Source organism: Varanus komodoensis, unplaced genomic scaffold (genome assembly GCF_004798865.1).
Source record: "Varanus komodoensis strain SLA01 unplaced genomic scaffold, ASM479886v1 scaffold32, whole genome shotgun sequence".
Lineage (NCBI taxonomy): Eukaryota > Metazoa > Chordata > Lepidosauria > Squamata > Varanidae > Varanus > Varanus komodoensis.
Window position 1 is genome coordinate 23,645,966 of NW_025335798.1, and position 14,657 is coordinate 23,660,622.

The following is a 14,657-nucleotide window of genomic DNA, read 5'->3' on the forward strand; positions in this document are numbered from 1 at the left end:
GCATCTAAATGTATGTGGTGAAGATGCTAAACAAGATCCCACTGGGAAGCCCATTTCATAGACAGGATCACAACAAATAGTTTAGCCACCCATTACATCATTGTTGGTGGCAGTCCCCAGGGAAGAGTTATTGGGGATGATGGGACTTCACAAGATTGTATGGGATTTGCAACACTAAAAACATGTTTGATACTACTTAAAAGCCTTCTCAAAGCAGTAACATAAATATCAAATCATACACTATAACATATAGTAAATACAGTAAATATTCTACAAGATACAGTAAATACAACAAAATCACATGCAAGAACAAAAGTAAAATTTCTGTTTCTGTGGACATACTGGTGTGCTCTATGGTAATTACTAGTACTCTGAATATCTTGCATAATGTATGTTTGGTTAATGCTGTGATTTATGAGACAACTAGACTTTTGCTGGTAAAGCAGGAGATACAGATATAGCAATAACTCTCTTGTTTTGAATGCTACATATATACTGATATTCACTGTCATTATTCATTATACTATTTATCTTTCACTGTGCATTTTTTTTAATTTGTAGGAAGAGCAGGACCACCGTCATCCACTGCTGTAGCTGGCACCAGTCAACCTGCCATCACCAAGACAATATCCGTTCTTCAAGATGGTGTCATAGTCACAACAGCAGCTGGAAACCCACTACATAACCAGCTCCCTCTTGGGAATGATTTTCCTTTCGTTGGCCATGAACATGCTCTGCATTTTCCACAGAACAGCGCTTCAAACAACAATCTTCCACACTCCTTGAATCCAAACCTCTTTAGTTCGCTACCTATCTCTTTGCCAGTGAATCAGCAGCACCTCCTAAACCAGAATCTATTAAATATACTGCAGCCTTCAGCAGGAGAAGGCAAGTCTGAGGTCAACCTCAATCCTTTAGGTTTTCTCAACCCAAATGTAAATGCTGCTTTAGCTTTGCTCTCCGGTGATATGGATGGACAGGGGCTGCAACCTGTTCATTTTCAGCTGCTAGCAGCTCTTCTTCAGAATCAAGCCCAAACAGCTGCCATGTTCCCTCTAGCACCTTTCAATCTGTCCATCTCAGATCTGTTACAGCAACAGCAAAACAATCCTGTGCCCTCAGTAACACAGATGCCAGCCACATCATCAGATCAATTGCTTAGCAGTCAGTCAGACACCAACAGAGCTGAGACCCTGTTAACCAACCCCCTGGGAAACCCTTTCCCAAGCTTTTCAGGCACAGATACTGTTTCAAACCCCCTGCTCCTCCCAGCTGTCACTGGGGCCTCAGGATTAATGACCTTGAATCCCCAGCTGTTGGGAGGCGTTCTGAACTCTGCATCTGGCAACACTACTAATCATCCAGAGGTTTCCATAGCAACCTCCTCCCAGGCTACTGCTACCACTACCACAGCCACTACATCATCAGCAGTGGCAGCACTGTCTGTCTCAACCCTTGGTGGGACAGCAGTGGTGTCAATGGCAGAAACATTGCTGAGCATATCTAATAATGCTGGGAGTACATCTGGTCCAGCTAAACTCAACAGTAACTCTGTGGTGCCACAGCTACTTAACCCTCTACTGGGGACAGGTCTTCTTGGTAAGTTAACAATTTTCACAGATTTTAAAAAGGAAAAAAATGGTGGGGTGTGGGATTTCTATTTTCTACCTTTATAAAACACTCAATTTCATTGCACTTTTTTCTAAAACGTTTATGCTGTGTTAACTTGTTTTAACCATTCGAGTGAAAGCCTACAAACACAATTGTGAGGGGGAAAAAATCTAAATAGTATTTCTAAAACCTTATTTAGAAAGTCTGATGCCATCTAAATTCAGTCAACCAATTGGAATGGCTTTTAATTTTTTCCAAATCTCATAAATGCACAGGTGCATGTGTGTTTTATTTAAAACATCCAAGGCATCACAGGGTTAGTATGAGTAGCTGTGCAATAGATGAAAAGCTTCCAAGCTTGTCTGGATAAAAATTATACCAGTGTACCCAAACCCTAGGCTACAGTGAAGCTGTATATAAAGCTGCCTGAGTACAGCCATGCAGAACTTAAAGGTGATACATTTGGTTTTTCATTTAGTTAATTTAGAAATCACCAGCTTCCAAATAACTTGAAAAGCATCAACTTACAGCTGAGTTCCAATTCACTTGTTCAAGGCTGCAATGCTGTGCCTGCTTCCTTGGGAGTAAATTATTAAACTTAATGCGACTTAGTTCAGAATATGTATAAATAGGATAACACTGTCAATCCAGATGATTTCCTAATCCAGTGACTTCAGTACCTTGATTTTCACAGAGGGATTTTAACATTGTGCAGCGTACCCTTCATTGGAACATTGCTATACAATAGTGCTTTTAATTATGTGAACTAAGCCTGAGATTGTGCCAAATTCTGGTCTTTCCTCTATAAATTGTCATGGAGGAATTGTGTGCGTGTGTGTGTGTTGAGTTCAGTGAATTTATGTTAATAAAACACAGATTAAAAGTATTACACATAAGTTTTTTTCCCCTATAAACACAGGCCTTACTTAAACTGACAATAACATTTGAATTTACTGTCAATATTGTTACCAAATTAGAACCAAATGGCTTCTGTTTCCTCTAAGCCTGCCGTCTAGTATTCCACAAGGACCAATAATACATTCCCTTTGTGTAGCAACCTTCTATACTGCATAAAGGGTTGTAGTCAGGACAAGAAACTGGGCAAGCCTGGGCACGCTTGCAGAAGAATCATATATGGGGCTGTTTGGGTCCCCAGTAACTTGGCCTGCATCAGCTAGTCACTCTAAGTTTACAGCTTTTAGTAATTTCTGTTATTGTTGACTTTTATAGGGGGGGTTTTTTGCAGTGTTAATAAAAAAATTTAAAGACATTTAAAAATAGGATTTAAAAAATGTTCACAAGGGAAGTTTTAGAGTTTGTGTTTGATAAACTGAAATATGTTGCTACTTCTTTAAGAAATAGTGTGAAAGCTATTAGTAACTTGAAAATCAGGTTTCTTTGTGAAATGTATTTATTTCATGTATCACTGAACATGTTTAAACATATTAAGTAATAGAGTAAATTTGATGAAACTAGATAGCATGAGGTACTATTGTAGGTACACTATGCTATATCTTACTATATGTCAGGGTAGAGGGCACCTGTAGCTCTTCTATGTAATCAGGCTGCAATTCCCATCAGCTCCAACCAAGATAGCTAATATTCAGGGGAGATTAGAGTTGTAATCCAACAGTTTCTGGAGGACACAGGTTCCCCATCACAGTGGAAGAATAATCCAGAGTTATACTTTGTTAGAAATGGAGTTTAAGTAGATTCAGTAACAGCAAAAGAAATCTACATCTTTAAGTATAATCCCAGAGAACTAGTTCAGTAAAGAGTTGAAGAAAAAATGTTCATTTGCTGCTAAATAGTGAAACATGACTAGGTATAAACACAGTTTGTATTTGGAGAAATTCCTATCTTTTAAATATTACATGTGTTTGGAATTGCAGGTGAAATGTCCTCAATAAACACTACTCTTAATAACCATCAGCTAAATCATCTACAGTCACTGTTCAACAACAATCAAATGTTTCCATCAAATCAGCAACAGCAACTTCTACAAGGCTATCAGAATCTCCAAAGTTTTCAAGGACAGCCTCCTATTCCCGGGCCACCTAACAACCCAAACCCTATGGCTTGTCTTTTCCAGAATTTTCAGGTAGAAGTTGGTTGGTTTTTCAATATTCTCTGTAGTAATAAAAGGGGGGTGTTTGTCTGTCAGCACCATAGAATATAAAACCTAGACAGATGAAATTTGGTAGGCATACTGAAAGGACTTGGTCTCACAAAATGCATTAATTAATTTTAATTCATTGACATGTTTCTGTGTGTTTAGTGCATGTGGTTCCAGCCTTAGTCACTAGGTGACAGAATTCTTCGGCTGGCCCCATATTGCAAATGTTAACATTTGAAACCAAGGGGAAGTAATCCAAAGGACAGTTGTGTAGTCATCACTCTTCCTACTGTGGACAAAAAACAGAAAAGACGGACCCCACCCACTAGGGGCTTTAGGGGTGCAAGATAGTCAGGGCTTTGCCTAGCAGGCACAATATGTCCAATTCTGACAGCTCCATAACTTTATTTAAACACTGAACTGTATCAAGGTTATCCCAACTCACACAATGGTATATATAATATTTTTTAACATTTTCATTGGCATTATTAAGCAGTGCTTGTCTGAAAGTAAGCCTTACTTTATATCCAATGATTATTTCTAAAAGTTCTTCCAGTGTGAACTTTTCACCTATAGCAAAGCAAAGAAAAATATAATTGGACAGCATTGCTGTCCAGAAGGAAAATGGAAAGACAATTATGAGTCATTCTTGGAACCTAATACTGATTTCATCATCTCTGCCTAAGTTTGAAGTCTCCCATGTATATGCATTTTTCAAAATCCTTTCTTCCCATCATGCTTCCTTAGATCAAGGTTCTGAGTGCAAAAACTAAGAAAATGATAGAAAATATCAGCTATACTAGACCATAAAAAGAGAACTATCTTGTATACTTAACATTATTATAGTGCTGCCAGACTCAAAACCTGGAGGAGGATTAATGCAGTAGCTAGCACAAGGAAAGCTTTTGTTCTTTGAGAAGGATAAACAAAATACATCATTTTGTTCGTCTAGACAACGAAACATTTCCCAGTGTTTACAAAAATCATAGCCTTCAATCTGCTTTTTATCCACCTAACATTATGCTATGTGACTTTTTTTTTTTTTTTTGCATTTGGCTTTGTCCAGTATGAATTATGCATACATTTAATACCAGTGGCTGTTTAGCACAGCCATAGCAAATACTGCTAGATTGCTATTCATCACATTTGTACCAAAAAGCTATGTAAAATAAGCTAGCATATGAACTTTGAATATGTCTTGCTTCAGCCTAAAAATGATGGAGATGTTTTAGGGTGGCTGGGGTGGAGGGAAAGCTGAAACTTAATCTAGATAAAATGGAAGTGTTCTTGGTCAGGAAAACTGCCAAACTGAACTGAGGCTTCCAGTTTGGAGACTCCTCTGAACCTGGTGCTGTTCGTGAAGACTCAAGTAGTGATAGTAGCCAGAGATGCTGCTTCCCATCTGCAACCCTTTCTGGAAAAAGAAGGCCTAGCTACATTCCTGCACTGGTTACTTCCAGACTAAACTATGTAATGTTCCATATGCAACACTGCCTTTGAAGAGAAGTTGGGAATGTGGCTATAGGCTGCTTAAGGAGCTCAGGTTGTCTGTGCCCATAACCCAGATTTTGCATCAATCACACTGATTACCTGTTTAGTTCTGATCAGTTATCAAAGTATGTTTTTACCTTTAAAATCTTTAGGACCGTTTCCTAAACTTTTACGAACCTACCTATCTTGAAATTGATTTCAGAGTTTGTGCTCTCTGCCTGTCATTAAGATCAATCAAGTAAACTCATAACAGGGACAGGGTTTTCCTTGTAGAGGCTCTGCATTTTGGAAATCCTTCCACTGATAACTTTGTTTGGCTCCTTCACTCCAGAATTTTAACCAAATCCTACAGACCTTTCTATTATGCCAGACTTTTGTTTGATCTGTGGCTGGATTTTATTTATTTGCTTGCTTGCTTGCTTGCTTTTCCATATTGCATCACTCATTAAAAATCTAATGATGGTTTACACATAAATTAAATCAACAATATGTGGCTTTTTCTTTTGTAAGTTTATCATATTATTTTCAATGTCTTTATAATCTTATAATGCCTTTGAAAGGCTTTACCTAAAATAAGTGTATAAATAAAGTAAGTAAGTGCATAAATGGTACAAATTATACGTGCTTGAATTCAGCTGTACACTGGATCACATCATGGGATTTGATTCACAAATGAGAAAGGGATTCTCAATACAGAACTCAAAAAAATGTGAATATTTAATAATTGAAAAATGGATCACTTCAAATCAAAACTACTAGCAAATTCCATACATAGGGAAAGGACAGCATCAAATTATTTGCTGAGGCCACAATACTACATGCAATTTTGCTGCTTACATTCACTTGACTGAAGCTGATCTTAAGCTGCCTAAGCCAAAAGTTGGTATATTAGGTACCAACAGCTATTTGGCTTAGCAGTATTATCACTGGCAGTCCACCCTTCACACTCAAGCAAATATCCAAGGAGGCTCACAAACATATATTAAAACAAAAGCTGCACAAGCAAAACAGAAACACAAACTTAATAACACATTTTTAAACAATGTGAGGAAGAAACACAATCAGAGTATTTCCTCAAATGCAAAGGTTTCCACCAGTATTGTGGAAAAATACAGCACCCATTTGCCATCTAAATGCCAGGAGAGAGGAAGAGAGTGAACTTCCCTGAAAGGAGAGACCCACACTTCTAGTACTACTCTCAAAGTTCCCAGTGCCAGGTAATCTACAGGTTCTGTAGACACCAGAGGGAAAGCAGAGCAGGGCTGTTGAGGATCAAGGTTTCTTAACTGTTCCCTTCTTGCAAAAGTGAATTTGTACCGGTGTGTTTGATAATGGGATGAGTTGGTCAGTCACTGTTTTTAAAGCTGTTGATAAAATGAAAAACTCATTATCTAAAATAGTTTTTAAAACAAAATTTCATCTTAATTTTTTCTTGTGATTTTTAAAGGTAAGAATGCAAGAAGAGGCTGCCTTTCTGAACAAGAGAATGATCACGCAAATGGGAATGCCACCAATTCCTGAAACTTCCAACACCCCACTTCCTCCTTTTCAAGATGCAGCATGCAACTTACAGCAAAGAACAGAACCAGCGGTAGGGCAGCAGGCAAAGGACAACCTCAGTTTAGCTCCCCAGGGTGATGGTTCAGTTGATGCCATCTACAAAGCAGTGGTGGATGCTGCGAGTAAGGGGATGCAAGTAGTAATCACCACAGCAGTTAACAGTACAACGCAAATGAGCCCTATTCCAGCTTTGAGTGCCATGAGTGCCTTCACAGCCTCAATTGGTGACCCATTAAATCTTTCCAGTGCTGTCAGCGCAGTAATCCACGGACGAAACCTTGGCATTTCTGATCATGAAGGTAGGACAAGGAGCACTAGGGGCACACGAATACTGAAGAATTCAGAACACCTTAAAAATTCCAGTGAGGGGGATGGCTTGGAATACTATAAACCAACAGGTTGCAACACACCCAAGAAACAGTGGGAAGGGGAGCAAAGCCCTGGAGGGGAAATGAACAGATGGAAGTGTGAGGAGTTTTTAGACCATTCATCCCATATGCACAGTAGCCCTTGCCACGAAAGACCCAACAATGTTTCCACATTGCCATTAGTCCAAGGCAAGCAACATCCAGTACTGTTATCCCAGCGAAACTGTCACAGCGATAAGATGTTGGAGGAGAACTTCAGGTATAGCAATTACAAAAGAACTATGATGAGTTTTAAAGAGAGACTAGAGAACACTGTGGAACGATGTGCACACATAAATGGAAACAGGCCTCAACAGAGCAGAGGTTTTGGAGAGTTGCTGAATGCTTCTAAGCAAGACCTGGCAGTAGAGGAGCAGTCTCCAAGTTCCTCCAATAGCTTTGAAAGTTCTCTAGTTAAAGACTACATCCATTATAATGGAGACTTTAATGCCAAAAGCATTAATGGGTGTGTGCCTAGTCCTTCCGACGCTAAAAGCATTAGTAGTGAAGATGATCTAAGGAATCCCGATTCCCCTTCTTCAAATGAGTTGATACACTACAGGCCAAGGACGTTTAACGTTGGGGACTTGGTCTGGGGCCAAATAAAAGGACTGACTTCATGGCCTGGTAAATTAGTAAGAGAAGATGATGTTCACAACTCATGTCAACAAAGCACTGAGGATGGGAAGGTATATTTAAACATATGCATATATATATATATATATATATATATATTAACAAAGGAATGTATTAGTTAAGAGTGTTTGTGTCCCTTTTTAAAAGGAAGTATTATTGATTATATCTTTAAGTGTGCTGATGGAGTTTCCATTGCTATGTCATGAGTACAATTCCTAAAAGGCATTATTACCTTACTTTACTACCTGAGCCTTAAGGATAGCTTAGAGGTAGGAGCAATCTAAAAAAAATACATGAAGTGCTGTATTAATTATGTATTTCATTTAAACAGATAATGGCTCTTCTTTCTCTAGGATCAAGGCAGCTTGTGCTATTTTGGTGCTATTTGAATATGTCTTTATATGTGTGTGTATGTGTGTTTTCCTTATTTAATCCTTCAAAGCCATATATTTACATGGGACTTTATTAACTTTTCTATAATGAATAGTAACATAAAAGTAGCAATCATGAACTCTATTATGACATATGAGAAAGCTGGATATAGCCGATTCTGACTGGAATCCTAAAAGAACCTGCCTAGTAGAAAGTATCAGCATGCATACATAGTGAGGTTGTTATTTCTATCCCAACTCTAATTTAAAAAAAAATCTAGTGCACTTTTTATGAAGATGGAAGAGAGTTACGTAGAGATGGCCTGCTAAATATGTAACTTTTTGGATCCAATCCCAAATGAATGAAACTATCCTAAACAGAATGAGAAATGTTCATTAAGGTAAATTCTACTGACCTTGTATAGAGAATTTTGGCCATGCAGAATTTTAGTGGCAAAGAGCTCATTGCAGATTCACTGTAAAAAAAGTTGAGTGTAGAGGGCCAAGGCACATCTTATTGCCATCAAAAAGATGCAATGGAAAAATGTTTCCCATGGCAAATCATTATGGAGGCTGTCAGTTCTACAGGTATTACAATGTGATGGCACTGATCCACATTGTTAAGTGTCCACAACCTCCAATACAGCTGACAGGAACTGGACTATATGAACAATCCAAAGATGATCTTAAAGTTAAGAACTGATTGGTGATAACAGTTCTTGAACACTCAAGACAAAGTATTTAAGTTATTGAAAATAATTCTAGGCTACCTTTCACAGCAGGAGCCTTTCCAAGGTTTGTTGTATATGGTCGCTTTGTTTTTTGTAAGTTGCACAGAGACTTTTAGTATTGGGGATGGCATATAAAAACTTTGAAAAAATAAAAAAGGTGGCTTGACAAGAATAAAATTTGTATTAAATCAGTGTGGTAATATAAACAACAAACTACAGTATAAGATAAAATTTAACTACAGAATTGAAGCTACAATATATAACATAATCAGAGGAAGTCAAAGGTAAAGAAGAGAGTCTTCCAGGCTTTCCTTAAAGCTTACAAGGATGGGCCTGGCAGACCCCTGCTGGCAACACATTCCAGAGTGTGGGACCACTTGTTGAAAAGGCTCTTTCTCACATACTTGCCTGTCTAACTGTCCTCAGTAGTAAGCAGGTGAGAAGGCCTCAGTACTGTTCTTAGTATAATATGTATAGGTATATTTGTTAGTAGATTGTTGTTTTACATAAAGTTTACAAAATTTGGGTTGCCTTTCTTACCAACATAATTACTTGAGTGTCTATTAAAGTTTAATGGAGTTTGAATATAAAAATCACTAGCAAGAGGAAATTCTAGGAAGTTATGCTGATTACTTGATTTGTTAAAAAATCTATGAGATTCTTTGGGGTTTTTCCAACAGAAGAATGAGGTAAAAAGAATTTTAGTAAATAAAAATGCCTCATCTTTGCAAGAGAAAATGTTAATGTGCACCCAGAATTTTAGAACAGTTCATGCTTGTAGGATCATCATGTTGACCAACATTACACAACTGTTATTTGTAAATCTGACATCATATGTTGTTCACCAGTTAAAACTATTTTAAATTGCTTTTTTAAATTCTTTGAGCCCAGTATCGACACAAAACTTTGAATTTGTAATAATTTGAATGTTTAACTGACACAAATCCTCTTCCTTGTTGAAAGACCATCTTGATTTTTATTTGATTACATTTAACTACATTAAATACTTATTTTTAGTTCCTTTCATTGAGCTGTACTAGGTCAGCTATATACATTGCTCCTTGAACCATAAAAACAAACAAATGCAGTACATCTTTGACAGGGGAGCAAACTTATAGCACTTATATTGTCCAGCATGCCAAATCAGTCCCTGAAATTCTCAAATTTGTTCTTGTTATGTGCCTTCAACTTATAGTGACCCTAATGAATGAAAGCCCTCCAAAATGCCCTGACCATGACATCTCTGCTTAGCTGTTCTGAATTTAAGACTGTGGCTTCCTTTATGGAATCCATTCATCTCTTATTCAGTCTTCTTTTTCTTCTTCTGCTTTTAAGTTTCCCTACTATGATTGTCTTCTCTGGGGAGACTTGCCTTCTAACGAAGTATCCAAAGTATGTCAACCTCAGTTTTGTCATTTGTGCTTCTAGGGAAACCTCTGGCTTGTTTTGACCTAGGACCCTCTAATTTGTGTGTCTGTTGGTCCAGGGTCCTCACAAAGGTCTCCTCCAGCACCATTTTTCAAACAAGGCAATTTTCTTCCTGCCAGCTTTCTTTTCTGTCCAGCTTTCACACTGATATGTGGTAATTGGGAATATAACGGTGTGGATGATCTTGGCCTTGGTCTCCAGTGAGATCTTGATCTCCAAGATCATCGATGGATCATTTCTAGTTTTCTCATTGCTGTCCTTCCAAATTTCAGTCTTGTTCAAATTTCTTGGCTGCAGGCTTCCCTTGAACTGATGACTGACTCAAGGTATAGATTTGTATGGATAAATAATACCGTCATCGACCTAAGGCCTCAACTTCTGTACTGTGTACTGAATATGCCTCTATGCAGGAAAATGGGCGAGGGAATGGGTGAGTTTCTAGTAGATGCAGATTTTCAGCAACTTCCCTTTTAATAATTGCCCAACTCTTCACTACATGCCAGCTGTGCTTCTTTGAAGAAAAATGGTCTTGGGGAGTCTGATATAAACCCCTCTGTTCCCTGCATACAAAGCAACACATGCTAGGCAGCCTGGAAAATGACAGTATTTGTTAATACTGATCACAGGAAAGACATGGATGTACAGATTACTTTTCTTTTGTATGGGCAACTTACATTTTATTGTTTATTATATTTCCATCCAATTTCTTCTGTTTTCAAGGAACCCAAGGCAGGTTACATGATCTTTCTCCTCTCCCTTTTATCCTTATAACAATCCTGTGTGTTAGGCTGACTAGCCCAAAGGCACCCCATGAGCTTCATGGCAAGTCCTGGTTCAGTACCCTGATCCTTATACCTCACCAGGTCTCAGAATTGTAGTTCAAGAATCTTCACCTATCAAGTCCCATTATTTAATATAGTCATAAACTATTAGTTGCTTAAACGCAGCCCCAGAGCATGCCTTCCAAATATCCAGATGCATGAAACCATGTGAAAATATATTGTTAATATTGTATTAGAGAGTCATTGTCTCTAGGCTCACTGTGCAGATCAAAAGAAATCAGAATTTACTTAGAATGGAATAGGTAGTAAAAGAATGAAAAATAGATAATGCAAAATAGCAGGTTAAATGTCTTGTTACTCTACTAGCTGAAATCCATTTTATAGTGAAGTCAGGCCCGTGTCTTCTCATAGCAAAGAAACAGGAAGCATTTCCCATGGTGCCTAAACTCCACTCTAGACAAGAAGGCTCTCCCTCTGCCTCAAGTAAGAGAGTTTATTTGAATAAACCACAAAAGTGAGTATCACTTTAATAATTGATTGGCAGATTTTTTAAATTTTTTTGCCAGTGAAAGCAAAGATGGGAAAATGGCTAATTAGGACCATTCATATAATATGGAAATGATGTTCAAGTTTTATATTAATACATCTAATGCTATGTTACCTCATTGGATTATTTATTTATTTATTAAAACATTTCTATGCCGCCCCATTCGCCGAAGCCTCGGGGCGGCTCACAACATAAAATATAATACATAAAACAAATTAACCATATAAAATAAGTCGCCCTGGCCAGATAAAATAAGCAAATAATATTAACAATTAAAATGACGTTTAAAAACTTGCCATCATCATCTAAATACTTGCTGGAAAGACAGATTTCAGGAAAGGAAAATTGCTGAAAGAGAGAAAGGAAATGTGGGTGGAGATGTTGAACTTTAGGAGAAAAATGCAAGTTTTTTTAAGTCCAGACCATTTTTTGCACACATCACCACCTGCTGATATTTTTGTCACAAAAGGTCACAATGTTTATGGGAGGGCCCTGATTCCATGCAAGAAACAGAACTGGACTACTCCAAGGGCTTCTTAAAGAGAAGTTCACTGGTTCAAGGACTGCAAGGTTGACATCTATCCTTACCAGCAAAACATTATTACAACCTTCTAGGAACTTCCAGTGTTGACTCCTCCTTTTACTCCACCAGTTATTTCATCGCCCTTCTTCAGTCTAGTCCCATTGTTGTGATACCAGCAACGCTGCTGCCCTGCAACTTCAGGAACGGCTTAGCCTGCTTGCTTCCTGCCTCATCCTGCGTCTAGTCAATTTGCAGCATTTACAGTTCCACATACTTAGCCTGATGCACTAATTCACATCATAACTTTCCCCACACAACCTTTTCTTTCCCATCAGTACTGCTGCCTTTACAACCAGCCAGTCTTTCAAGCCTGTCGCTAGTAGCACTGCCAAAGCAGCCAAAGCCTCGGTCTTCACTGGTCTCTTTTTACCTGCTGATAGAGTCAGTAGTTCCCTCTCCACCATGACTCTTAATTCAGAATTGATGCAGGTTCTTCTTGTGATAGGAACTGCACATCACAGTTGTGATAGGAATAGTACATCTGTTGTACATGTAGTTGTTGATTCCTATAGCAGAAACCTGTTTAATCTTGGAATAAAGAATACAGTAACATTCTCTATATTCCATACTCCATTGAACTCTTATGAAATAATATTTTATTCTGTATAAAACAGATTTATTTTATTTATGTTTGATTTATTTATATTTTATTCAGTGTGGTGTTTTGTTTTTTGAGAAAAGGCAGTTGCACTGTGTAATTGATGGCAGTATTGCTGCTTTTATTTACTTTTTTATAGTTTATGGTATCCTCAGAGCAGTTATTAAATATATGGAATACCAAGCATTCTACCAGTGCAGCATCACAAATACTATTGAAGGAATGCCCTGCCCTACAGGCAGCTGTAGAGTTCAGAATGTTAATATGGCAATGCAAGCTACTATATAGTTCAGAAAGTAAGTTCAGCATGCTAAAGTTCTTTTCAAACTTGTTTACTCAATGAAATTTATAGCAAGAGTTCTTACAATGGTTCAGTTGTCTTCATGCATTTACAGAACATACAAATTAGCTATTATTGGTACAAAAAGCTGCTGTTTATCTAAGTGGAGTGTTTTTTTCAAATAAGCTGTTTAAGATGTTATAATTAAGATGGTGCTATTTCAGATTTAAAATGGTAATGTAAATGTTTTTTGTTGGTGAAATGAACTGTGAAGTTTTTTAATACCATTTGAAAAACAAAGTTATCTACACATAATAATTGTAATGTCATTTGTACACATGGCTATACAAAACAAAGAAACCATGTTTTTACAGCACTCAATTAGAAACAGAATTGACTTCAGCCATCTGTTACTAAAATCTCTAATTTTTATTACTTCAGAGTCTCTCTAGTGTTGCCCAACTTGTAGTTTTCTTGTTAAGTACAGTGGACTAAATTGTATAGATGAATATTGATGCTGATAACATAGCCAAGCAAAACATCTATGTAGTTGGTATTTTAATAACTAAACAGGCACAAGGCAATGCATTATTGTATGTCAAACCACCTCATTCATTTGCATCTTATTTTTTTTAAGAGGAGGCAAGTAGGATCACATAGCTACACTGAATTTCCATTGAGCTTTCCTGATAACAATAATGGGCACCGATATGGAGCAACTTACACAACTCTGAAATTGCCAGAATAAGTGTAATGGGCAATCTCTTATTTGACCCTGCCTTCAAAAATTACACTGATTTAGAGCTAGGTTCTGCATTCTGCCAAAGGAAAGAAGCTTCCAAGAGAGGAAGGACTCTTCCTGTGGAAGGACCTCCCACCCAATTTGGGGGTGGGCATCCATTTCTCCCCATATGTACCACATTCAGCATAGTCTCCTGATTCTCTGCATATTATTTTCAAGGGCCAGTAGAGGTTACTTGAGAAGATAGGAAGGGAAAGTTGACTTCTGTCAATGCTATTGAGCCAACTTAAAGCTGGATCCAAATTGTTATGCAGCACTGTATAACTAAAGGACTTTTCCCTGAAGCCAGCATGGCAGTGCTATTTGGCATCTGTTACTGCAGTTGTTACCCCATCCCTGATAAAGCAGGGAAAGCTCCATAAAAGCAAGATCTCGTGTAACTGAATCAGTCCAGTGCTACTGTAGAGTGTAAGGCCCAGGTGTAAGAAATGTTGGTACTTGCTATGTATGCTAGTCACAAAGTTGCATCTGACCCATCGCGACCCCATGGACATTTCTCCAGGCTCTCCTGTCCTCCACCATCCCCCATAGTCCACCTAAGCTCACACCAACTGCTTCAGTGACTCCATCTAGCCACCTCATTCTCTCCCATCCCCTTCTTCTTTTGCCATCTATTGCTCCCAGCATTAGGGTCTTCTCCAGGAAGTCCTTCCTTCTCATTAGGTGGCCAAAGTATTTGAGTTTCATCTTCAGTATCTGGCCTTCTAAAGAGAG

General features: G+C 38.0%; 1 protein-coding gene across 7 annotated transcripts in view; it reads left to right on the forward strand.

Annotated features, from left to right (window-relative positions):
• The window catches only part of MBD5 (methyl-CpG binding domain protein 5), a 66,156-nt gene that overhangs the window by 35,674 nt on the left and 15,825 nt on the right, over positions 1-14,657 (forward strand). For 2 of the 7 annotated variants that reach the window (XM_044438085.1, XM_044438086.1), the window contains exons 5-7: positions 562-1,599; positions 3,504-3,712; positions 6,666-7,874. In XM_044438085.1, the coding sequence (XP_044294020.1) occupies positions 562-1,599; positions 3,504-3,712; positions 6,666-7,874 (2,456 nt within the window). The remainder of the gene's footprint in view (positions 1-561; positions 1,600-3,503; positions 3,713-6,665; positions 7,875-14,657) is intronic. The other 5 variants (XR_006415501.1, XR_006415502.1, XM_044438087.1 and 2 more) reach the window with 5 other exon arrangements.